Source organism: Carassius carassius, chromosome 10, assembly GCF_963082965.1.
Source record: "Carassius carassius chromosome 10, fCarCar2.1, whole genome shotgun sequence".
NCBI lineage: Eukaryota > Metazoa > Chordata > Actinopteri > Cypriniformes > Cyprinidae > Carassius > Carassius carassius.
In genome coordinates, this window is record NC_081764.1 from 22,536,803 (window position 1) to 22,564,161 (window position 27,359).

Below are 27,359 nucleotides of genomic sequence, written 5' to 3' on the forward strand. Positions count from 1 at the left end.
TATATATATATATATATATATATATATATTTGTTTTTTTTTTAATTTGACTGAACCTCTCGTGCTCTCGTCGATATGTACGCAGTGGAACTGACACTCTGATCATCGCCGTGGGCATCGTGCTGTGCACCGTCTCGATCAGGCTCCTGAAGTCCCTCTTCAGTGTCTCTGTCTGCTGCAGCATGTTGTCGTTAACCCCGGCATGAACCATGAACACTCTGGGGCTCTTGCCGGCCTTCAGGATCGCGGGTATCTGTGCAAAAACATTGAGAACAAGAGCACCAGGGAAATAGTGAGTGTGCACTTTACCTTTTGGCTAGCATCGCATGGACGTGTTGCATGATGGAGTCTTCGACGATCACAGTGCCGCGTTCCGTCTCACGGAGGGGAGCGAATCGGTTCTGGGTGGAGATCTCGAAGACCGGAATGCAGCTTGAACATGTCCTCACCTGCACTCAAAGGTAGACATACATCCAGCATTAAAGCAAGTAATAGTGAGTAAAGCAATGGTAATGTGTGTGAATAGAGTATTTGCAATGCAAGCGGGATTAGCAGCAACCATGCTGGCAATGCTAACAGGCCATAAGCTAAACAGTTAAATACAATTAAATTAGAATGGGTAAATGTCTGTGACCCATTAAAAATACCACAAATGTAGAATCAACAAATAAACACAAATGATTAAGTTGATTACTCAAATTTAGCACCAATTAATTTTCTATTATATTTACAAAAATGATTCAGGCAAGAGCAGTGAGAGAGTGTTTCTCTCTTTTGTTGTTTGGTTACCATTAATGACACAGACGACACCAGTGGCTTGCTGTCACTTTAAGACCAAATGCACAAATCTCATATACTGATAGAAAAGCATGTTCTTTCTCAACTTTTTACATTCAATTTAGACATTAACCATTGTTTATGACGATACTCGCAAAGATGGTAACGCATCTCCACTTCCTTCCACTATAAAAAGTGAAGCCAAAACATCCCAGTATGGTTGCTGTCATCTGGTGCCAATGACGTCAGTTGGAGCCTGAGTATACATAGTAGTGATCATGATGTGGAGCCATGGTATTAAAGTCCAGGGTTAGCTCTTGCAGACCCATCGCAAGTTTCCAATCTTGACACTTGTACGTACATCAGCACGATAAGAACTACCTAAAATGATGTAAACTGTCTTTGGTAAGAATAATTTTTAGAATGTAATTGGATTTTTTTTTTTTTTTTTTTTGGCTTCGATCCCGTTTACTTGGATATGGTCGAGGTTTAGGATCTATACTGCCTCCGGCCACCAGATGGTGTTTGTAATCTTTGGGTTTGAAATATTTAAGACCTGTGTGGCAAATTTGGCTCTAACTGTCTCTCAGACAGAGAGCACATATATCAACATTTTCACTGCCTATTGTGCTCAAACAGTATATTGCCCAACTTGTATATGCTAAACCATGAAAACACATTTTAAAATCAGCTCAAAATGTCAAACACATTTAATATCCTCAAGGTGAATGTTTTTGTTGTTGCTGCAGGCTGTAATTCTGTCTAATAATAACAAACGTTCTGTATTCCTCATTTGACATCAAATCACACAATGATTTCTTAAATTATGGTAACGAGATGTTTCTCAGTCCATTGTAAGCAAGGTGGTTTCAATTCAACAATTCCCAAATACAACATGTATGATTGACTGTTCAGGGACACCCCTTCAAAAGCCACCAACCTTGACTCGAGGCGAGTCCTACCACCATTACTACGTCCAGAACACCATCAAATAACTGGTCTCTATTGCACCATGTGGACTGATCATGTTCATCTCACCAGCGTATGGAGGAAGGTGCAGTGACAAATTCATAACTGCAAATTCAGGGTTCCTGGAATATCTTCGTCCAGGCGATGAAGTAATGGCAGACAGAGGCTTCACCATTACTGATCTCCTGTATGAAAGGAAGGTGAAACTTGCCATTCCAGCATTCACCAAGAGAGGCATGCAACTCTCTGAAGAAGACACCACCAACACTAGGTGCGTTGCTAATGTACTTGTCCGTGTTGAGCATTCATATGCCGACTGAAAAAGTTTCAATTATCCTCACCCCTAAAATTGATACAATTTTGAGAATTTGTGCAGCCCTGTGTAACCTTTGCAGTGACAAAATTTCTGATGTAGCGGAGGAATATGTGTCAATTTGTACAGTGGCATGCGGAAGTTTAGGAACCCCTTGCAGAATCTGTGAAATTGTGAATAATTTTCAAAAACACCATCAAATAACTGGTCTCTATTGCACCATGTGGATTGAGAGATCATAATAAATGCATGTTATTTAGTACTGTCCTGAGTAAGATATTTTACATAAGATGTTTGCATATAGTCCACAAGACAAAACAATTGCTAAAATTATTAAAATAACCCCATTCAAAAGTTTGGAAACCCTTAGTTCTTAATACTTTGGGCTGTTACCTGGATGATCCACAGCTGTCTTTCTGTTTTGTGATGGTTGTGCACGAGTCCCTTTGTTTGTTCTGAACAGTTAAAATGAGAACTGTCCTTCAGAAAAATCTTTCAGGTCCTGCAGATTCTTCAGTATTCCAGCATCTTTGCATATTTGAACCCTTTCCAGCAGTGACCGTATAAGTTTGCGAAAGAAGCTGGAAAACTGAAGAATCTGCAGGACCTGAAGGATGTTTCTGAAGAACATCGTCGTGGATCATTCAGGTAACCACACACCGTATTAAGAACCAAGGGTTCCCAAACTTTTGAATGGGGTTATTTTAATAATTTCAGCAATTCTTTTTTGTGTTTTTGTGTTATGGACTAAATGTAAACATCTTTTATGTACAATACCTTACTCGGGACAGTAAAAAACAAAACAAAAAAACAACCTACATGCATTTAATATGATCTAAGAGAGAGATTAGTTTGATCTGTTCCACAACTGTCTATCTTTTTTTTATTTTTTATTTTTTTTTTTTAATAATCAGCGTAAGTAGTTATTTTTATAAACCTTTACAATGTCACCAGATGTTACCTGCTGTAATAGTTATTTCTATAAACCTTTACAATGTCACCAGATGTTACCTGCTGTAATAGTTATTTTTATAAACCTTTACAATGTCACCAGATGTTACCTGCTGTAATAGTTATTTTTATAAACCTTTACAATGTCACCAGATGTTACCTGCTGTAATAGTTATTTTTATAAACCTTTATAGTGTTATCTGAAGTTACCTGCTGTAATAGTTATTTTTATAAACCTTTACATTGTTTCTAATATGTAATTGATACATTTTCACTTACCTTACTCCACTGTACAATTAAGAGATTAGACAATCTACTTAGCCTGCATTTTGTCATCAGGTCAGCTGCTGTGTATGTCACAAGTCTTTTTTGGCGAGCTGAAAAATGGCAAATGAGCACCAGGTGGCCCCAAAAAGTGCTACAAGGACATCCTTAAAGCTTCCTTGAAGAGCTTTGGACTCGACCTGAAAAGCTGGGAATCCCTAGCACAGGACCGACCTGCCTGGAGAAGAAAAGTCCAGGACGGTGCAGTCCTCTGTGAGAGCAGGAGAAGCTCCTGTGCTATCTTGAAGAGGCAGCAGCGCAAATCTACCAAGGAAGGACATGTGGCTGTACATGTACATGGGGAAGTCGTGGCCTAATGGTTAGAGAGTCGGACTCCCAATCGAAAGGTTGTGAGTTCGAGTCCCGGGCCGGCAGGAATTGTGGGTGGGGGGAGTGCATGTACAGTTCTCTCTTCACCTTCAACACCACGACTTAGGTGCCCTTGAGCAAGGCATCGAACCCCCAACTGCTCCCCGGGCGCCGCAGCATAAATGGCTGCCCACTGCTCCGGGTGTGTGTTCACAGTGTGTGTGTGTGTTCACTGCTCTGTGTGTGTGCATTTCGGATGGGTTAAATGCAGAGCACAAATTCTGAGTATGGGTCACCATACTTGGCTGAATGTCACTTCACTTTCACTTTCACTTTCACTTTACCTCAGAGCTCTACATCCTCCCTGACCTGTCAAGTGTGCCACAGGGTATTCCGGGCTCGGATTGGCCTCTTCAGCTATCTGCGCACTCATCAAAACCCAACAAAATGACAAAACGTGCCATGGTCATCATCAACTGTGATGGACGAACAAGAAGAAGAAGAATATACTAAGGTTTAGGTTAACAACACAATCGCTGCAAGTTAATATCATAAATAATAAATAATAATGTGTGTGATAGTCTTACCTTCCATAATATTGAGGCAGCGTGGCTACACAAACATCCCTGCTCACTAACCAGCACCTATGCTGAGTGGTTTAGACTGCTTGACTGGCTGGGGTGCACATTTGCTTTTAAAAAGACTAAATCACCCTCACTGTGTAACAGTACACGACCAACTTTCCCGCTATGTAAATACTGGTAGGCCTCGGTACTTTTATAATTTTTCATAGCTGCTCCACTAACTCCTTCGGACAGGACAAGTGTTAAAAATGTCCCCATAGGTTACCTCTGGCCACTTCTTCATATCGTCTACCCACATAAACAGTGACAATGGATGGGACAATTTGAGAGCATCTGATCATCGTAAGAAGTTTTCACCGTGCTCCCAATTTAATACATTTACGGCATTAATGTTCTTTACCATTTCGCCACATTTATAGCTAGCTATAAACAATCTTACAACTACTGAACTAGTTACCAGATGTGCCGTATCAGTTTAGCAGGAAGTCTGATGACAATGCGGAAAAGCAAAGTATTAGAAGTGGGCGGGGCGAAATAAGGTGAATACATTAGGTGGACAACCAAAATGCCTATTTCCCCCATGTGTACCACCGCAGAGCCTCAGTGTTAACTGGAAGTCAGTTGCGTGTTAAAGAGCTTTGTGAAACTACTGCCAGGTGGCACAAATGGACAGGTTGCAAATTGACTGTTATTGTAAAAAATTTTTTTTGTGAATGGAGTTTAAATGAATTAAAACAACAATAACATTATAATTAGAGATGGGTATCGAAAACCGGTTCCATTTTAGAACCGGTTCCAAATTTCCAAGAACCGGGTATTCGATAAGACGCGTGCATTTCAATTCTGCTTAACGATTCCTGCGTTCGCATTTCAATTTGATTAAAAACGATAAGTGCAGGAACGGAAAGAATTTGCGCCCTGTTTGTGTGCAGCGCACATGAAGAGCAGGCGCGTGCACAGAGAGCAGCGGTCGACGGTTGCGTTGTGGGTTCCCGGTTTGTGTCCATTCTCAGACTGTTCCGTGTATTTCCACTGTAGAAAAGGTTGTTCCGAGTCGAAACTGACTTCTTTCATATTTGTCGACCAATATACAGAAAACTACATCAGTATATCATCATAAACACAGCCGTTTTTGTCTTGCGTAAATGTAAACAGATGAGAAAGAAAACACACATGTAAAGTATTTTTGCTTAAAGAGACAACAGCCTTATAAATGTGCTGCCTGTAATTAATGTTAATCAAAGAAGAAAAGAAAACCATTCACTGATCTTGACTGAATATATTTAATAACTTCCATTTATTAATCTTTATTTTATTTATAAAAAGAAAACTATGCAGTGTTTTTAAACTTTTAATTACAGTTTCTGTACCTGCATTTTTTTTAGTTGTATTTATGATATTGCTATTGATTTGTTTGATACTATCTTATTACTGACTGTTTACTTGTCTTTAACAAGATTTTTAAGTTTTGAACTAATATAATTTCAACCATATAGCCTGAGAATGAATAGAAATGCATACTTTTCAATGAAAGAACACTTAGAGAGTGTAGGTTGCTTCTGGTGTTTGGATTTGTACTTCAGTATAATGAGGTCCAAGTTTAAGAATTATTGGAACAGTAAAGACAAAATTGCTTTCTCTGCTGTGGAGTCGAGACATTTGCAAATATGATTAAAAGATAAATATGTAACAAAATTACAGAATGTCACATTTTATTAGGTATTTTAACAAACATGTTTCACAGAATATTAGCGTTCATCCCACTGTTTGATGTGAGCATAAGTATTGGAACAGTTGAATTTAAGGCAGATGTAAAAGATTAAAAGCTAATATTTAGTTGCAGATCTCTTGCATGTAATCAGAGCAGTGTGCCTGCAACCCGTAGACATCACCAGACTCTTTGTCTTATGCTTTAAAATCCTTTTTTTCAGCATTTAATGCAGCCAATTCCAACCGTTGCTTGTTTTTTCTTTAGTTTCCTCTTCATCTGGTGAAATTTAATGTTCAATAATTTAAATCTGGAGATTGATTTAGGGAATCTAAGACTTTACATTTCTTTTGACCTGATAATGTCCTTGACTGAACTGGCATGGTGTTTTGGGTCATTGTCCTGATCCAATATGAAGTGCTTTCTAATGAGTTTGGTGGCATTTTCTTGAATATTAGTAGTCAAGATGATTTTGTACCCTTCCAAATTCATTCTGCTACTGCCATCATACATTGTCATTATTAAAATTAAGAGGTCCTGTTCTAGAGACAGCCATGCATGCCCATGCCATGAAACCACCTCCACCAAGCTTTACAGATGAGGTTGTATGCTTAGGATCATATGCAGTTCCTTTTTTCTCTCCACACTTTTGCTTTCCAATAACTTGGATAAAGGTTAATCTTTGTCTCATTGGTCCATCAACTCAGTTACAAAACTCTACTGGGTCACATTTGTGAAGAATCTTTCTATTTTTGGTGCTGATCAGAGGTTTGCATCTTGCTGTGTATCTTCTGTAATTCTGTCTCAAATTATCCTGCGGACTGTAGATTGACAGAGCATCACCCCAGCTTTCTGGAGGTTGTTGGTGATTTTACGACTCTGTGACTGCGGTGTCACTGTTGGACAGTGTTTTCTCTACTTCCTGTTGGCCTTCTGTAGCTAATCATAGCTCTTTGTAGCTGTTTTTATTTTTTTCTCTCGACTCTTTATCTCACTATCACTCTCTGTTTTTAAAGTGATAAAATTTAAGTTAATTCACACCATATTTCTGATATTATCGATCAATCTTATCAGAGCAATTTTGATCGTTCACTTTTATATCCGTGAGTGCAGTACACCTGCAAAGCGTTAGCACTCGTTAGTTTGTCATTAGCATTTTCATTCGAACGTATCGCTGTTTTCTTTTCTCCTCTCCTCTCTCTCGCTCCAGTTTTTCACAAGTTCATCAAACAACCGCAGTAAGAATATTTCATCAAGCACGGTGAGTAATGGCTTCTCCTGGTATTGTTATTTGCACCTCTTGTCACATGTACAGTTTATCTATCTCTGTCGCAGATGAGGGATTCACATGTGATAAATGCAGGGAAATAGTTAGGCTAGAGAAGATTTCAGAATTAGAGACACGCATCCAAACTTTAATTGAGGACAGTAAGAATGTTAAGGCTCTAGATACGGCTTTGGATGGGTCTAGCTCAGGTATTCCTGTACATTGTTCGGTTTCCGACAACAGAGCCCCTGCAGCAGGGCAACTGGGTGACAGTGAAGCAGCGTAGTCGTGGGTCAAAACACCGCTCTTCTGTTCCGATCAAAACATTAAACAAGTTCTCCCCACTCAGTGATGCTCCCACTGAGAAACCTGATGAAAGTGCTCTAGTTATTGGTGATTCTATTGTACGGAACGTGAATATAGAGACACCAGCCACCATAGTCAAATGTTTACCGGGAGCCAGAGCGCCTGACATCTTGGCAAATTTAAAAGTGCTGGCTAATGCTAAACGTAAATACAGTAAGATTGTTTTTCATGCCGGCGCTAATGATGTTCGATTTCGCCAGTGGGAGATCACTAAAAATAACATTCAAGAGGTGTGTGAACTTGCAAGCACGATGTCAGACACTGTAATATGCTCTGGCCCCCTCCCTGCTTACCGTGGTGACGAGATGCATAGCAGATTGTCATCACTCAATGGCTGGATGTCTAAGTGGTGCCCACAGAATAACATAGGTTTCATAGACAATTGGACGAGCTTTTGGGGCAGACCTGACATGTTGAAAAGAGATGGTCTTCATCCCTCCTGGGGTGGCGCCACTCTTCTCTCTAGAAATATGGCAAATAGTCTTAGTGTTTATACTTGACTAACTGGGGCCCAGGTCAGGAAGCAGACAGACAGTGTCTGTTCCCCAAACTAGAAAATACAAAAAACGTCCAAACCAAGTTAAAATTAACAATTTAATTGAGGTTCAACAAATAAAAATAGATGCATTATGGATAAACAAATGATAAAGCTTGGCTTATTGAATATCAGATCCCTTTCTACTTGTTGTAAATATGATCACTGATCATAACCTAGATGTGCTCTGTTTGACAGAAACCTGGCTAAAACCTGATGATTACATTATTTTAAATGAGTCCACCCCCCCAAGATTACTGTTATAAACATGAGCCGCATCTAAAGGGGAAAAGGGGGAGGTGTTGCTTCAATTTATAACAACGTTTTCAGGATTTCTCAGAGGGCAGGCTTCAAGTATAACTCGTTTGAAGTAATGGTGCTTCATATAACATTATCCAGAGAAACAAATGTTAATGATAAATACCCTGTTATGTTTGTACTGGCTACTGTATACAGGCCACCAGGGCACAATACAGACTTTATTAAAGTGTTTGGTGATTAGCATTTATAGACATTCTGAACTCTATTGGGGTTAGACAACACGTTTCAGGACCTACTCATTGTCGAAATCATACTCTAGATTTAATACTGTGACATGGAATTGATGTTGATAGTGTTGAAATTATGCAGCCCAGTGATGATATCTCAGATCATTATTTAGTTTTGTGCAAACTTCATATAGCCAAAATTGTTAACTCTACTTCTTGTTACAAGTATGGAAAAACCATCACTTCTACCACAAAAGACTGCTTTTTAAGTTATCTTCCTGATGTATCCAAATTCCTTAGCATATCCAAAACCTCAGAACAACTTGTTGATGTAACAGAAACTATGGACTCTCTCTTTTCTAGCACCTTAAATACAGTTGCTCCTTTAGGCTTAAGGAAGGTTAAGGAAAACAGTTTGACACCATAGTATAATGAGCATACTCGCACCCTAAAGAGAGCAGCCCGAAAAATGGAGCGCAGCTGGAGGAAAACAAAACTAGAGGTATTTCGTATTGCTTGGCGGGAAAGTAACCTATCCTACAGAAAAGCATTAAAAACTGCTAGATCCGATTACTTTTCTTCTCTTTTAGAAGAAAACAAACATAACCCCAGGTATTTATTCAATACAGTGGCTAAATTAACGAAAAATAAAGCCTCAACAAGTGTTGACATTTCCCAACATCACAGCAGTAATGACTTTATGAACTACTTTACTTCTAAAATCGATACTATTAGAGATAAAATTGCAACCATTTAGCCGTCAGCTACAGTATCGCATCAGACAGTGCACTATAGACCCCCTGAGGAACAGTTTTGAATCTCGAATCTCCCTTTTCTGTCCAAGATACTAGAAAAGGTGGTATCCTCACAATTATATTCCTTCTTAGAGAAAAATGGTATATTTGAGGATTTCCAGTCGGGATTTAGACCGTATCATAGTACTGAGACTGCTCTCCTTAGAGTTACAAATGATCTGCTCTTATCATCTGATCGTGGGTGTATCTCTCTATTAGTTTTATTGGATCTTAGTGCTTCGTTTGACACAATTGACCACAACATTTTTTTGCATAGATTTGAACACTTTGTTGGCATTAATGGAAGTGCATTAGCATGGTTTAAATCGTACTTATATGACCGCCATCAGTTCGTAGCAGTGAATGATAATGTATCATATTGATCACAAGTGCAGTATGGAGTACCTCAAGGCTCAGTACTAGGGCCGCTACTCTTCACGCTTTATATGTTACCCTTGGGAGATATCATTAGGGAACATGGTGTTAGCTTTCACTGTTATGCTGATGATACTCAGCTCTATATTTCTTCGCAGCCCGGTGAAACACATCAATTTGAAAAACTAATGGAATGCATAAATTCTGAAAAAAAACAGGTGTTAATTATAGGACCTAAAAACTCTGCTTGTAATAACCTAGAACACTGTCTAAGACTTGATGGTTGCTCTGTCAATTCTTCGTCATCTGTTAGGAACCTAGGTGTGCTATTTGATCGCAATCTTTCTTTAGAAAGCCACGTTTCTAGCATTTGTAAAACTGCATTTTCTATCTCAAAAATATATCTAAATTACGGCCTACGCTCTCAATGTCAGATGCAAAAATGTTAATCCATGCATTTATGACCTCAAAGTTAGATTATTGTAATGCTTTATTGGGTGGTTGTTCTGCACGCTTAGTAAACAAACTACAGCTAGTCCAAAATGCAGCAGCAAGAGTTCTTACTAGAACCAGGAAGTATGACCATATTAGCCCAGTCCTGTCAACACTGCACTGGCTCCCTATCAAACATCATATAGATTTTAAAATATTGCTTATTACTTATAAAGCTCTGAATGGTTTAGCACCTCAGTATTTGAATGAGTTCCTTTTAGATTATAATCCTCTACGTCCACTACGTTCTCAAAACTCAGGCAATTTGATAATACCTAGAATATCAAAATCAACTGCGGGTGGCAGATTCTTTTCCTATTTGGCGCCTAAACTCTGAAATAACCTACCTAACATTGTTCGGGAGGCAGACACACTTTTGCAGTTTAAATCTAGATTAAAGACCCATCTCTTTAACCTGGCTTACACATAACATACTAATATGCTTTTAATATCCAAATCCGTTAAAGGATTTTTAGGCTGCATTAATTAGGTAAACCGGAACTGGGAACACTTCCCATAACACCCGATGTACTTGCTACATCATTAGAAGAATGACATCTATGCTAATATTAGTCTGTTTCTCTCTTATTCCGAGGTCACCGTAGCCACCAGATCCAGTCTGTGTCATAGGGTCACTGCAGTCACCCGGATCCAGTACGTATCCAGACCAGATGGTGGATCAGCACCTAGAAAGGACCTCTTCTGCCCTGAAAGACAGCGGAGACCAGGACAACTAGAGCCCCAGATACAGATCCCCTGTAAAGACCTTGTCCCAGAGGACCACCAAGACAAGACCACAGGAAACAGATGATTCTTCTGCACAATCTGACTTTGCTGCAGCCTGGAATTGATCTACTGGTTTCGTCTGGTCAGAGGAGAACTGGCCCCCCAACTGAGCCTGGTTTCTCCCAAGGTTTTTTTCTCCATTCTGTCACCGATGGAGTTTCGGTTCCTTGCAGCTGTCGCCTCTGGGTTGCTTAGTTGGGGTCACTTTGTCTACAGCGATATCGTTGACTTGATTGCAAATAAATGCACAGACACTATTTAACTGAACAGAGATGACATCACTGAATTCAATGATGAACTGCCATTAACTATCATTTTGCATTATTGACACACTGTTTTCCTAATGAATGTTGTTCAGTTGCTTTGATGCAATGTCTTTTGTTTAAAGCGCTATATAAATAAAGGTGACTTGACTTCACAGACATGTATTTTAGGGTTCATTTTCACAGCTTTTATGATTTTTCTGTCATCAACTAGTGTTGTTTTTCTCAACCGATCAGGTCGTCGTTGGTTGCTGATGTCGCCGGTAGTTTCCAAACTCTTGATTTCTCCATGCCCTTTGTTTTTCCCTATAATTCTAATTGACTTCCCCTTTTCTTTTAGCAAACCAAATTGCTTGCTTTTCTCTCAGAGTCGGCTTCCTCGTCTTCATCCTGGTTTGTGTGTGTCATCATCGAATTCAAGACTAAGAAGTCAGAAGCAATGAATATAACTGATAAGACCAATTTACTGCTTTAATATCTGAAGAGTTAATGCAACAGGACAGAGCTGAACACTTAGAAAGAACTGAGAGGCAACTGTTCCAATACTTATGCTCACATTAGATAGGGAGATGAAACTCTAAAAGTGCTGTTCTTTTAAGCTGGTAAAACATCTTTGTGTTGAATCACCCAATAATAAAATGTGTCTTGTATTCATTTTTTTTTAATCATTTACAGATTTCTTGACTCCACAGCAAACAGAACAATTTTGTCTTTACTGTTCCAATACTTATGGAGGGCACTGTGTATATGTTTATATATATATTATATATATAAGATCAGCATTTAAACTTTAGAATAAACGCACAAGAATTATCTGCTTGACGACAAGGTTATTTTTATTATTGCAAAGTGAGATTAATGAAGAGCGTGTCTGGAAAAGGGACGTTTCGTTTATCAAGTTAGTCAGTGATTTTAGCAACACTGGTTCAAATCCCAGGTTGTAATATCTATCTATCTATCTATCTATCTATCTATCTATCTAGCTATCTATCTATCTATCTATCTATCTAGCTATCTATCTATCTATCTATCAGGGGTGCACCGATAAAGATCGGCCGATCATTAATGCGCATGTCGTTAGTAAAGCCGGTTCTCTAATCAGCAGTAAATTCCATCAGGTGCATGATTTCACATAGAGCAGCTGTTAACTGACTAGCTGCACAAATCCATGTTCATTGTCAGCGTATATTTGTGCAGCTAGTCGGTTAACAACGGCTCTGTGTAGTTTTTTTTTGATGGAGCGTGTCCATTTTATTCTAAGAAACCAGTAGCGACTAAATTCAGTCCAGCTGGAGGAGGTTGGGGTTTGGGGGTAGTTCTGTATAGCTTGTGGGGGTAGAAATATAAAGCTGTGAAGCTCTTGCTCTTTCAGTGTCTGATGTGTGTTTTAAACTTGCGGAGCCGGTTTAGGCAAAGTGTCTGTTTTAGGAATTTAGGACAAATGCTTTGTTTGGTTTGGCTTTTGCAATTTTTAAAACTGCATAGGGCTACAGAGTATTACATACAATATAATATGGTTTTGCTTTTTCTCAGGACAGATGAGACGCTTCTGAGAGACAAAGAAAACGGCAAAAGAGACGCGCATCTGCCAAAGAGAAAGATACTTTTGTTCTTAATGTATAGCCTATGCTGCTTTGTACAATTTTCATTTTTACGTGGCAACGCCAATACAAATGTAAAAATATATTGCAATAATGAGAAACTAGTCCCGAGACATCATGTAGTATATAAAATGCTTTAAAAAACTTCACAGAGATGTCTAAAGTGTATTTAATAGGTATGGTCCCTACGTGAGATTTTTCTCGTCACTAGAAGTCATTAATTTGCCATTATTCAACTAATTGCACATTTATATTAAATTAACACAGTCTTATCCAAAAATGAGCCTTAATATATTCCATGCTCAAGCACATACATTGAGTTTTCCACAAAGCACAGGCATAAGTAGCCTAATAATTGTGAAAAAGGAGACATTTTAATTATGTATTAATAAACTAATGTTATCATCTCTACAGGATGCACATAATCAGGGAGTATTTGCTTTCATTTTGAATTGGTTCATTTAAAAGAAGACAGTATTCTAAGAAACAAACATAACTTCATAAGAAGGTCATGAAATTCCATCTGTGAATATTAAATAATTTAACTACGGTGTTTTTTATTTCGTTTATTTCATTTTCCGCCTACTGCAGTTGTCAAATGTAACACACCAGTGAGGCAAAGCTGACGGCTATTTGCGAAAATGTGCTTTGATGCTTTTGTATGATAACTTGTGGTTAAAGCGACACTCATCGGTTAGAATGTGTTTTAGTATTTTATGGCCTTTTTCTCTCTTTCCCTCAGGCTCAGAGATAGAGATGGTTCTTTGTCTTTGCGTAGCCAGAGAAATAAGGAGGCAGAGCAAGAACTACATGATATGTCAGAGAAGCTATCTCGCCGTTTGGAGGAACTTGATCTGGTCAGTAACTCAATTTGTGTCAATTTGTTTCTCCATTGATGGTGTTTTTTTTTTTTTCTCAAAAACACCAAAGGGACAAATACAATAAGCATTTATAGTACATATGTAGATTGTTGTCATTCTGAGAAAGCATGCTTAGTGTCATTCATTTCATTTGGTCTGGGGGCTAACAGCAAATTCATCAGTCATTCCTCTGATAGTAATGTTTATAGATTATTAAATGTCAATTAAACCCGTTAACCTGCACATGGATGCCATCACACTGAACGCTTTGTTTGCACTTGTCAGTGTTTACAAATAGATTAAATGTAAAGGGACAATTCATGTTGACAAACTATGTATCATTCTAAAGGTCTAGGCCTTAAGCATCGACGATAGATCACTGTTTTTCAATGGAAAGCTGTAAGGAATTTATTTGCTAAATTTGTGTAAGCATTACACATCAAAACATGCATAATTAAAATGCAGTACGTACCAGATTCATTGTAATAACTAGTCATAGACGCATCCTCTACTGTAAATATTGGTTTAGTTAGAAAGGCAAGGGTCCACTGAACAACATCCCATAGATCACCTTAAATCCAATGAAACAATAACATTGTTATATGGATGGTTATTCCTTGGTTTATGTCTCATTTCTTCGGGGAGAGTTATTGTTTGTGTCCATTATGGGATAACTTGTGCTCAAAAAACTGCGTATTGGCAGTAAAAAACAACATGGTTTTGTAGTATACGGTGTCACAAACAGAATGAGAACATCCACTAATACCATACCATCTGTATGGCCACACATCAGCATGTGATTACTGACTGAATGATCAGATATCAGTGTGAATGCTGTCTATATGAACGGCCATAAGAGTGTGACTATTGACTATAGTGTGGCCATCTGTATGACTATAGCCAGCCATCTGTATGATTACCATCTGTATGAATGGCCATTAGCATGTGATTACTGACTGTATGACCAGCAATCAGTGTGAATGATGTATGTACTGTTTGTGGACTTCAGCTCCGCTTTCAACAACATCATCCCGGTCACCCTTCAGCATAAACTCACACAGCTCTCTGTACCCACCTCCATCTGTCAGTGGATCACCATCATGAACAGCACTGTGGCTACAGGGGAGTCATTCAGGTTCCTGGGCACAACCATCTCAAAGGCCCTGAAGTGGGACATTCACATTGACTCCATTGTAAAAAAAAAAAAAAAAAAAAGGCCCAGCAGTGGTTGTACTTCCTTCGTCAGCTGAAAAAGTTCAACCTGCACAAATGACACAGTTTTACTCAACTATTATTGAGTCTTTTCTGTGCTCTTCTATAACTGTCTGGTTTGGGTCAGCCAGCAAATCAGATTTAAGAAGACTGCAACGGACTGTTAGGGCAGCAGAAAGGATGATTGGTGTGCACCAGTCTTCAGGACCTCAACAACTCCAGAGTGAAGAAACGAGCAGGTAACATCATCAAAGTCCCCTCTCACCCCAGACACAACCTTTTTGCACTTCTCCCCTCAGGCAGATGCTACAGATCTCTGGGCACTAGAACATATAAACATAAAAACATTTTTCCCCCATACCATCTCCAGCTTAAACAGCTAACATATGAATAATTACCTGTGTTCTGTAATTCTGTGTTCTGTAATTCATTTCCGTAAATAATTTTACATCTTTAATTATTGCCTTTTTAAAGTATTATGTAAATACATATGCATATCTCTATTATTTGTACTAGTGTTGTCAAAAGACCTGGTACTACGGTACCAAGTTGGTAAAAAAATGTCACGGGACCAGGTTTCTTTAAGTACCGGTGGTACCGAGTACCCGGTCAACCCGGTTCTTGACGCACGCAGTGCTATGATTTCTGCGAAGCAGAAAACGCAGACGAAATCTCAAAATCCAGTCATGAAAATTAAACTTACATTTTAATATGGACAGTCACAGAATTTGTCTAAGTTAGGATTAATTAAATTAGCAAATTAAGCTAATCAAATATCCATATGGACCAGTATCTGTAAATGTTAATCCACAAAAGTTGGTTGAAATATGAATCCTGCATGTTCTGCACGTGTCTGTGTGAATGCATGAATGGCATGAGACATGTAATTTCAGCATCTGTGGTCTCAATGAGGAGATAAATGCATACACATCATCACCAGAACTGTTCTGAGTCACTTCACAGGCATTTTACTGTTTCATCTGAGTAAAACCAGTATAAATTTAAAGGTATTCACGGTAACCCATCAAAATAAAAGTTCATTTTTACATAAAGGCATTGTGCTAGGAATATTAGTAGAATGTATGTGATACTGCTACTACTGTTGAAAAAATTAATAAAACTTTATTTTTTTAAGAAATCACGCTATATCTTCCATGTTTTAATTTTAATAGCAAATCCCCTTTATTTACCAAAAAATAAAATGTTTAAAATTCATTCAAAAGACAAATTAAACTTAAGTGAAACTTGTTTACTGCTTTTCATAATTATATTACTTGTAGAAAAACTTTAAACACAGTTGTAGATAAGTATAAATAATGGCATTGGTTTTATTTTTAGTGATAAGTGTTTTTTTTATTTAATTTTTTTTTTTTTTTAATTAGCTTATTTTTGTGTTTTGCTTTGGTACCAAATGGATTTATCACTCGTATCGGGACCGAATACTGAAATTTTGGTACCGTGACACTAATTTGTACAGTTCTATGTAGAGTAAAAATGCACAAATCTGTACATAAATCAATATATCTGTACTTTTCCAGATTCCTTCACATAGGTTATTGCTAAGTCTTGCTAAATGTATTTTTTTATTTTTTGTTCTCATGTCAGATGTGTATGTATGCATGTATGTTTGTATGTACCAGGAGCACCTTAAAAAAAAAAAAAAAAACTAATTCCATGTGTGTTCGCACACACCTGGTGAATAAAGCTAATTCTGATTCTGATCATGATGTCTGGCAATCAAGAGTATGTACTTGACATACAAAGCATTTGTTTTTTCGCTCTCCTTTTTTTCTTATTACTCAAACATTATTATTATTGTATTATTCTAGTGCTCAAATAAATCACTTATACAATGTCTAAAATTCAGTCTATTTTATCACCTTGTGGGGTGGGGGGTGTTGTAGAATTTTTCAATGGCATAAACAATTGTACTGTACAGGTGCATCTCAATAAATTAGAATGTCGTGGAAAAGTTCATTTATTTCAGTAATTCAACTCAAATTTTGAAACTTGTGTATTAAATTCAATGCACACAGACTGAAGTAGTTTAAGTCTGGTTCTTTTAATTGTGATGATCTCAACAAATTAGAATATGGTGACATGCCAATCAGCTAACCAACTCAAAACACCTGCAAAGGTTTCCTGAGCCTTTAAAATGGTCTCTCAGTTTGGTTCACTACGCTACACAATCATGAGGAAGACTGCTGATCTGACAGTTGTCCAGAAGACAATAATTGACACCCTTCACCAGAGGGGTAAGCCACAAACATTGCCAGAGAAGCTGGCTGTTTACAGAGTGATGTATCACAGCATGTTAACAGAAAGTTGAGTGGAAAGAAAAAGTGTGGAAGAAAAAGATTCACAACCAACCAAGAGAACCGCAGCCTTTTGAGGATTGTCATATTCAAGAATTTGAGTGAACTTCACAAGGAATGGACTGAGGCTGGGGGCAAGGCATACAGACGTGTCAAGGAATTTGGCTACAGTTGTCGTATTCCTCTTGTTAAGCCACTCCTGAACCACAGACAACATCGGAGAAGAACTGGACTGTTGCCCAGTGGTCCAAAGTCGTATTTCATTTGGAAACCAAGGTCCTAGAGTCTGGAGGAAGCGTGGAGAAGCTCATAGTCCAAGCTGCTTGAAGTCCAGTGTTAAAGGGATAGTTCACCCAAAAATCAAAATTATGTAATTAATTACTCACCCTCATGTCGTTCCAAACCCGTGAGACCTCCGTTTTTTTTGGAACACAGTTTAAGATATTTTAGATTTAGTCAGAGAGCTTTCAGTCCCTCCACTGAAACTTTATGGTATACTGTCCATGTCCAGAAAGGTAAGAAAAACATCATCAAAGTAGTCCACGTGACATCAGAGGGTCAGTTAGAATTTTTTGAAGCATCGAAAATACATTTTGGTCCAAAAATAGCAAAAACTACGACTTTATTCAGCATTTTCTTCTCTTCCGTGTTTGTTGTGAGAGAGTTCAAAACAAAGAAGTTTGTGATATCCGGTTTGCGAACTTGTGAACTCTTGACTCATGAAAGAGTCAATCTTTTGTTCATTATCTGGCTCGGCTCGGTGTTCATCTTCAGTTCTCTCTTCACATCAGTTCAGTCAGTGTACTGTTTGAGTAAATGAATTACTCTGGGATATTGTTTTGTTTTAACTCAGAGGGAGTGTCAGCCACATTAAAAAAAGTTAACAGCTTAAGTCATTTGTGGATTAATGCGTATTGGAGACGCGGACAGTTTAAAATGATTCAGTTCGATTTGGTGAACTGGTTCAAAAAGATCCGGTTACATCGAATGATTCGTTCGCGAAACTGATATCACAAACTGCTTTGTTTTGAACTCTCTCACAACAGACACGGAAGAGAAGACAATAATGAATAAAGTCATAATTTTTGCTATTTTTGGGCCAAAATGTATTTTCGATGCTTCAAGAAATTCTAACTGACCATCTGATGTCACATGGACTACTTTGAATATGTTTTTCTTACCTCTCTGGACATGGACAGTGTAAATATTTTTTTTGTGTGTGTTTTTTTTTTTTTTTTTTTTTTTTTTTTTTTTTTTTTTTAACCATTTTTGGTAGCTATAATGGGGTTGTTTAGGAAAGGGGTGTGTCCTAATATACCCAAAAGTCTATATATCCTAAAGAAAGCTTTAAACTTCACAAAACAAAGGTGAGCACATTCAACAGGTAAGACAAGCATGCAAAGTTGAATGGAGATCGGACCACAGGTGGCACTATAATAGTTAAAAATGCTTCAAATACATATTTATATGGTGAATAACATCAAATTGCAGAACATTTTCTCAAATTCATGCATACACCATGTCTTCACAACAGACTTCATTCTGAACAACCTTGCATGTTCACTGCTGTCAGTCAAATTCTTCTTTTATATATTTGACATTATTTTAAATACCTACCTTTGTGAACTCTTCCAATCCGACCATATGTGGTGCTGTAACTGACAAATGTTAAAAATCATTGTTTCTATGGTAAATTACCAGGATTTGCCAAAAATGCTTTTCAAAATAATTCATTTAGGTGGTTACAGGCTTGCTAAATCAAATGTAATATCTTGTTGTAAATGTAATATGTGCTTAAATGATTTAAAGTGATTGAACCCCGATAATTGCTGCTTGCAGCTATATATTTTTTGTTATTTTTAGTCTCGTTGTTGTGTGGAAATGTCTAATTTTGTATTACAATTTGCAGTACACAAGCTTGGAGCAACACTGAGACTGAGTAAATGATAATGAATTTTAGTGTCTAGTGCTGCTATGCTGCATGTATACTGTACAATAAATATGGTTTTGTGGTGCAGATGTTGCAGCGTGCTCTGAGTGAAATTGGGGAGATGTGTGAGCCAGGAGAGGAGGATAAACGGTCTCATCATAGCGACAGCATCATGGAGTGTGTCAAAAGTATGTCAAGTATGTCCTCACACACCACAACGAACAAGTGACTGGATACTAGACAACTAAACAGACTTGTGTTTTTTTTCCAGGTTCACGCCATTCCAGAGCTCATGCACACTCGTTGCCCCCCTTTCCTTCACCTGTACAGCACACTATCCAGCAAGATGCTCTGACCAGAGACTCATACAATGCCAGTCTTAACCAGCAGCACCATAGAAACACACAGGTACATCCCAACTACACACCAAAATCTGAATTTGCTTTATTTTCGCCAAGTGTGTGCAAACACATTAGGGATTTTTTTTGTTATTTTTTTTTAGAAGCTCTTGATCTGCATACACTTTTAAACATTCATATCCAAACAGACTGATCATGTGGACCGTTTTTGATTTTGTGTGTGTGTAGTTCACGGAATCAATCCGTAAAGATGAACTGAAGCAATTAGTGCAGCAGGAGCAAACAGATATCACCACTGAGAGACTCAATGTTCAGAAAACGGTCAGTGATGTTTATCTCTAATTTCTGGTGGATTGTTTTATGATGCAAGCAATAGTTGTTTTGTATTTTGTCTTCAACATTATATTACAGTGCTTTGTAGTGTGTTTGTACTGTATTGAAATTCCTCATTTTAATTCTTCTCTACAGTTTTTCATAATACAATACTAGGCAGAATGTTTAAGTCCCTTTCACACATTCAGATGTCAGATTCCAGAATATTTGTTCCAGTAATTGTTTTGAATTGTTTTTTTTTTTTTACACTTCCAGAAATTCCTTTTTTTTGTACTGTCCTTTATCATTAATATTATGGTTTATTACATCATCATAGACGATAAGTCCTGTTGGAAGCCATAGTATTTTTGTTTGTTTGTTTTGAATGTGACAGTATGTAATTCGACCACAGATAAGTGGGGAGTTCTCTGGTCATGGTCTCGGGTTGAGGGGGGGGGGGTGCCATGCCCAGGTGAGCTCGTCATGTAGCTTGAGAAAGAATAGCACCGGGGATGGCTAATTGGTGGCCCACATGCAGATAGGAGCCATCCATTTACTTCTTCATAGGCTGTTTTCGGGCTGACTATTCCAGGCCCATCTCAGCCACAGTATCCAAGAGGATATTCAGAATTTCCTCATTAAAAGGTGTCACTGGAGAAGCATTCTCATCCTCAGCTTCTGACCCAGCACATGGAACAGAAGCAGCGGATGACATGGCATCCTCCTCCCTGGTTCCAAAGGAGACCAGGTCCTGCACTTCAGTGCAAGGGCAAAAGCTGCCCTCCCAATACATGGGCCCTAGGCCAGTGTCAGCTGATTGAGGGAGCCTCCCAACTGAGGCTGATGAGTCCTCCCCACTCACAGCTCAACGGCGACTGGAGGGTGAGACACAACTAGGGATGGACAACGTGATTAAAATAAACTAACTCAGTGTAGCAACAATCACTTTCTGGGGAATAATTAACTCAAATGAAGTGAATATTCATGAGTCTATGAATATAATGTGCTTATTGCTTACAAATATTAAATTACCCAAAAAGGTAATATTTAATCAGTTGAAGGTAACCTTTACTAGAATTAATTTAAGTTAATCTAGACAATCTGTTCGTCCCGCGAACTGGAAGCTGGACTTCCTTATCAAAATTCAATAAAAATACCCTTCTTACAACTCCAAGAAATATTAATCTTCTGATCAGGAAAAAAACAATATTTTCTGTGTCTGTACTGTTTAGATTACTAAAATCAATCTATAGAAAACAAAGCTTGTAGCTTAGATCACACGATTCAGGGACTTCGATCTCGATGAGCAATAGAACAGTTCAATTCAAGCAAATTATGGTATTTAATAAAAACAGACTAAAGAGTACATAACTACACTTCACACGGAGTAAATATGAGTATATAGAAAAACAAACAGTACAATTTAAACAAGATAAACGAACAAGAATAGTAATGAGAAATGAGAGAGAGAAAGTGGAGAGAGAGAGAGAGAGAGAGTGAAATCTCAGCGTGACACTATTCAAACAGATAACTTTTCAAGAGACCCCAAGTCATTGAATAATTTCACAAATATGCAACCTTAAACAGCAATTTGAAGTTGCGATATAAGAAAGTACTTGCTTTGATCTGGCTCTTGTGTGTAGCTGAGTTCAAATTGTCCGTCGGTGCGGCTTCAGCGTTGTTCTTTCCAGAGCAGATGATAAGTGAGCTCGATGGTTAACGCGAAGGTAAACTTTGCCAAAAGATGATTAGACTTAAGTTCGTTTGGCTCGTGAAGACAATTGAACAAAGTCAAATATCAGAAGACAACGAAGAAAACTACAATGAAACGAAAAGTAAAGAAGAACAAACGGAGAAACTTCTTGAAGTCCGGTTGCGAAGCTGAGAACCCCCTCTTTCTCTGGCGGAATGCCAAGAACACCGGCTTCCCTTTGTTTTTATGTAAAAGTAGGTTTACACCTATTTTTCCGTATGAACCAATGAAGTGTAAGAAACTGAGGCTGGAAAAATCTTCTTTGTTTGCAGATTTCCGCCCACTGGTCTAATTTATGGCGATGACAAAATTAAACATTTTTCCTAAGCAAGATTGTTCCTCTGAAACAATGCATCTTTTTGTAATTTGCTGTCAAGATTCGTTACAGTCATGTTTTTACGATTATCCAGACACCAAAAACTATGATTTTGCAAATCACATATACAGAGATACAGAGTTTTTCCTAACTACATGCATATAAAGTTTGATTAAACACACAGTAACATTTATATATTCCACTATGCCACATACATACATTTGAGCACAAAAAGGGAGACATTAAAATACATTTAGAGGTAGTTTTATGGAAAACAGGCCCATGGCTGGCCAAAATGCTCGTGCCTGTTACTGAATGTGTGTGTGTCCGTTCTGTGGAATGTGTGGTCACGCCGTGAGTGAAAAGGGCGGGTGTTTGTCTTTCGTTTGAAGTTCGATCTTGTATCTTCTGGATAGTCTCAGAGGCGTTATAATTCTCATCCACGCCAGGATGTTGCCGTCATGGTGGCGCCCGGGTGGTGAGTTATGTTGGACGATGTCGTAAAACGAAAGTCCGTTGTATTTTCTTTAACTCACATTCTGGTCTTTGAGTGCAGAATGTGTTAGAGAGTCAGGATTCATTCATATGGACCAGATGGTTGAATACCATCCGCTCATTGGGGTTACATTCCCCCTTTGTTGTTGGATAATGCCCTGTGGTCATTATCGGACAACACCCATCACAATGGCTGGATGGCAGGTGAATCATGACAGTCAGATAGCAGGTGTTTGTTAGGGCTGAGGACTCAGCTCGATGAGGTCCCTATCCGTCTCTGGTGTGGTACCTTCCCTCCGAGGTTTCCATCGGAGACTTCCAATCCTGGTTGTCTTGAGTTTGGCTGCAGAGATTCGCACCTCGTTGAGTTTCCTGTATAGGACTAAGGCTACGCCAAGGGTCAGGGTGTGGCCGACGACCATGGAGATACACAGTGCTGTGTCAGCTGCAGTCCAGGCTTGGACAACTGGTGAGGTGTTCAGGATGGGCAATCGAGACAAGGCTTGGAGGGCTGCGTCGACGGGAGCAATGTCAATGAGCTGAGGCCCCCCTTTTTCAATCCACAGTTCTAACTCTAGACCTAGGGTGAAGTTGTAGTTCTTGAAGAAGGATGGAATTTCTAGTTCTGACTGGTACTCTTCACTCGGAAGATGGTATAAGGCAAGATCGTCAAGGTGGAGGATGGCCCCTCGTGGGACTTGAATCCACATGCTCTGGTCAAGCAGGTTGACACGGGTGGCTGTGTCATGCTGGTCGTAGGTCAGTGTCTATCACCTACAATCTCAGCTTGTGTCTCGGTGACTTGGCTGCGAGGCTGGGCGTCGGCAGGGCAACGCGTGTTGCTGATCATGGGTTGCAACCCACAGATTCCATCAGTATTGTCTCTGAGAAACGGTTTGCTGGGGCAGAGGTAGTGGATATCTTTAGTCAGGGTGCACATGTGCAGGTTTGGGGCTAAGTACAGCTGGGTGTTGCTGTCATGGTACGCCACCACCTCAGGGGGTACGTATATTGATATGAGTGTTATCCTTCCAGAACCCCACATTAACGATGTCTTTGAGTCTGTAGATTCGGCTCGACTCTATGATGGGTAAGTTCAGTAGGAAACTCATCTCCTTCTGCTCAGGATCCACGTACAGGGGAATAGCGCTACCCAGAGAGCAGGCAAGGTGGATTTGCATAGGATCAGTGGGTGTGGTGATGGCAGAAGCCAGCACATTCTGCACCAGGCTAAAGGGTATCAGGTATGGTGGAATTCTTCTCATGGCTAGACTGTTGATGGAGGAACTCACTTCTCGTAACATGTCAGTCATTAATGCTGTGACCAGCTGCGTTTGGGCAAAGTCATTTTGGAAGACAGTGAACCGCTGTTTCATGGAGTTCACGGTCTGGTTCAACAGCACACTGTGAGTGTTGAGAATGACCACCGTTCCTTTCACAGGGGGTCGAGACGAACGTATACTTTCTGGGTGTACGTCCGACACTTCGTGATCAGGAGTCCTGGTTGTTCTCTCAATACAATGCCCGAGGCAGGACCCGGTGTGATGATGTCTGATGCCGGCTGGCCTCTGGTTGACTGGAGGCACAGGATGACAATCCACAGCAGCATCCTGTTACAGGCCAGAGAGAGAGAGAGAGAGAGGAAAAGGGAGAAAAGAGAGAGATGGAACAGGTCAGTGAGGTTTGTCCCGGGTTGGATGGGACAGTCTTTTTGCTTCGATGGCGGCGGTTGAGTTTAGCTTGCATTGGCCCCTCCCTGTCTTTCTCTGCTAGTGGCCACATGTCTCTTAATCTGGTACGGTGGACCCATTTGAGAACTGGTTCTCTTGATCCCCGGCTTAGCTGGATTTGGTACGCAACTGGGTAGCGTTTGTTCATAATCTCATGAGGTCCCGTCCAGTGTGGCAGGAATTTCTTTGACAGCCGCTGGGGGCCTGTCTGAGGTGGCGGGGCGAAGCTGTAATACAAGACCCTGTTGCCCACATTCAGTTCCTGGTGTGACGCTTTCCGGTTGTAGTATGCTTTCTGGCCTTCAGCGCTTTTTTGCAGGTGTTGCTGGGCAAAAGCAAAAGTTGTTTTCAAGTGTCTATGGAGCTCGTCAAGATACTGGAATGTGGTGTAAGCTGTGACAAGGTTGGAGTCTCCTGGTTGATACAGCAAGTGTAGTGGCAGGGTCATCTGCCGCCCAGTCATGAGTTCAAAAGGGGACACCCGTGTTGATTCTTGTGGGGTGGCTCTGATGGCCATCAGCACAAGGGGTAGTTTCACATCCCAGTCTTTCTGGTTAGCAGACACATACTTTTTCAGCATGGCGACCACCGCTCTGTTCGATCTCTCTACCTGGCCGGAGGCGATTGGATGGTGGCTGATGTGTAGTTTGGCTTGTACCCCTAGGCATTTCCAGATCTGTTGCATGATCTCGGCCGTGAAGTGGGTACCTCTGTCTGAGTTGACTCTCAGTGGCAATCCGAACCGGGAGAAGATATGGTTCATCAGGAGGTATGCCGTGGTTTGGGCAGTGTCATTGGGTGCTGGCAGACACTCTACCCACTTGGTAAACTGGCACACCACCGTGAGAAAGTACTTGTTGCCTCTTGTTGACCTGGGCAGGGGTCCTACCCAGTCAATTTGGAGGTCTGACCACGGGACTCTGTGGTTTGTGTTCGCTGGTGTGAACTGGCAGCACACCAGACATTCTCTAACATACTCTGCCACATCTTGCTGCATGCCGGGCCAAAATGCCACCTGTCTCAGTGTGTCATACGTGGCTCTGGCACCGTGGTGTCCAGCACAGTATGTGTCTGGTGTTATATAGGTGTCGGAGGCACGAGTCATCATTGAGCTCAACCTCAGTGATAGGGTGGTTGGAGGGGTCAGAGAGGTGGTTAAGAATTGTCTTTATGGCAGTGTCAGAGGCTTGCATATCCGCAATGTCGTTGTTGGAAATCTGCGGAGTTAGCGATAGCGGCTGTGAGGCGGGCACTGCCACAGGTGAAGGTCGTTTGCTGCGGGTTAACACTGCAACATCGGGGCTGGGTGTGGGTTCTGGGGTGACCACACCTCCCCATGTAGTGCGCCTGTTTTGGCGAGGGCGTCGGTTTGATCATTTAAGTCTTTGTCCAGCCCTGGTAGCTTCATGTCCTTTTACCTTCTTCCAGTACACTGTCATATTGTGCATTTTTGTGATGTTATCACATTCCTGGAACAGGTGTTGGTGTTTGACTGGCTTGTTGTTTGCCGTTTTGAAACCATTCTGTTTCCAGCCTGGAAGGTGGCACACAAAACTGAGTCTGGCATAGTTAGAGTCTGTACAGATGAGGATTTCTCTGATGTCATGGGCTGCTGCGATCTGCAGAGTTATTAGAATGGCTGCTATCTCTGCATATTGTGATGACTGGGGACCTAATTTGAAGTGTTGTGGGGGACATGGCTGGTCGTTGACCCACAGCACTCCTGCACCATCCATCGATTCATTATGTGATAATGGTACTTGAAAAATACAATTTAATAACAGGAATAAACACTGGGTAACAGGAATGAACACTGGGTAACAGGAATGTGTGTCTATGTGTGTGAACTGTGCATGTGTTTACTATGTGATAATGGTACTTCACAACGTAGGAGATGAAAAGAGAAAGAAGGAGAGATAGAAGAGAGTGAGAGAGGGAAGAAAAGACAAAAAGGTGGGAAAAGAGAGGGTTGCAGGTGTCTCACTCCTTCCCTTGCAGCAGGCACCTGCATTGTATGGGTTCTGTCCACTATCTACAAAAGATAAGAAAGACAAAAAGTTTAAGTTACTTTGTGGTGCAAGTACCTGCAAGTATGGTACTCGCATTGCAAAACTAATCCTAAAATGTGTACAATTTAAGAAATTACAATTGTAAAACTCATGATAAATCAGATAAATCATGTGAATAGTACTATATCAATTAATATTAAATCAACAAACCAGAGGACTCTGAAAGTAACATGATTGAGGTTAAGCAAAAATTACATGACATGCGTACATAGTAATGCAACTCAGTAAGCCAGTAATGTGATGTAAATTTACACTTAAAACTATTGTAAAGTTTTTATTCTAACATATCAATAACCTATAACATTGAAAAGGCATGTTTAATTCAAATAAACGTAAGAACAATGAATTTTACACATTTTGCAGCCTGTCTAAACTCGTAGAACAGATTAAAGGGATAGTTTACCCAAAAACCCACCCTCATTCCAAACACGTTAGCCCTTCGTTCATCTTTGGAACACAAATTAAGACATTTTCTGACTCCTCCATGGACAGCAATTTTATTACCACTTTCAAGGCCCGGAAAGGTAGTGAAGATTGTTAAAATAGTCCATGTGACTACAGTGGTTCAACCTTAATGTTATGAAGCGATGCTAAAATACTTAATAGTGCGGAACGCACAAAAAGTATTCTCTTCGCATCATAGCAATAAGGTTGAACCACTGTAGTCACATGGACTATTTTAACAATGTTTTTACTACCTTTCTGGGGCTTGAAAGCGGTTATAACATTGCAGTCTATAAGCGGGATCAGAAAGCTCTCGGACTTCTTAAAATTATCTTAATTTGTGTTGAACAAAATTGTTTGGAACATCATGAGGGAGTGTAATTAATGAGAGACTTTACATTTTTGAGTGAAGTAACCCTTTAATAGCTTAAGTAAACATCTTACTGCATAACTAATTCTAGCTTAAAACAACTTACATTAGACTGACCATTCATTCAAAGTCAATGAGCTTCCTGATCAGTGTACAGACTTGCTGGTTTATGTGTCCTCTCTGCCTCTTTGATTTTGTACCTGTCTCTGGGTTGATGCCCAAGAAGCACATATAAACAAAAAGACAGAGAAGAAAGATGTTAGTTTAATTCAAGTGGGATTAAAAAGGTTTCA

The 27,359-nt window shown here is 39.7% G+C and overlaps 1 protein-coding gene across 5 annotated transcripts in view; it reads left to right on the plus strand.

Annotated features, from left to right (window-relative positions):
* Window positions 1-27,359, plus strand: part of LOC132151963 (centrosomal protein of 95 kDa-like) — a 308,535-nt gene that overhangs the window by 78,398 nt on the left and 202,778 nt on the right. For all 5 annotated transcript variants that reach the window (XM_059560545.1, XM_059560541.1, XM_059560542.1 and 2 more), the window contains 4 exons: window positions 13,644-13,758; window positions 19,307-19,415; window positions 19,490-19,626; window positions 19,806-19,898. In XM_059560545.1, coding sequence (XP_059416528.1) covers window positions 13,644-13,758; window positions 19,307-19,415; window positions 19,490-19,626; window positions 19,806-19,898 — 454 coding nt within the window. The remainder of the gene's footprint in view (window positions 1-13,643; window positions 13,759-19,306; window positions 19,416-19,489; window positions 19,627-19,805; window positions 19,899-27,359) is intronic.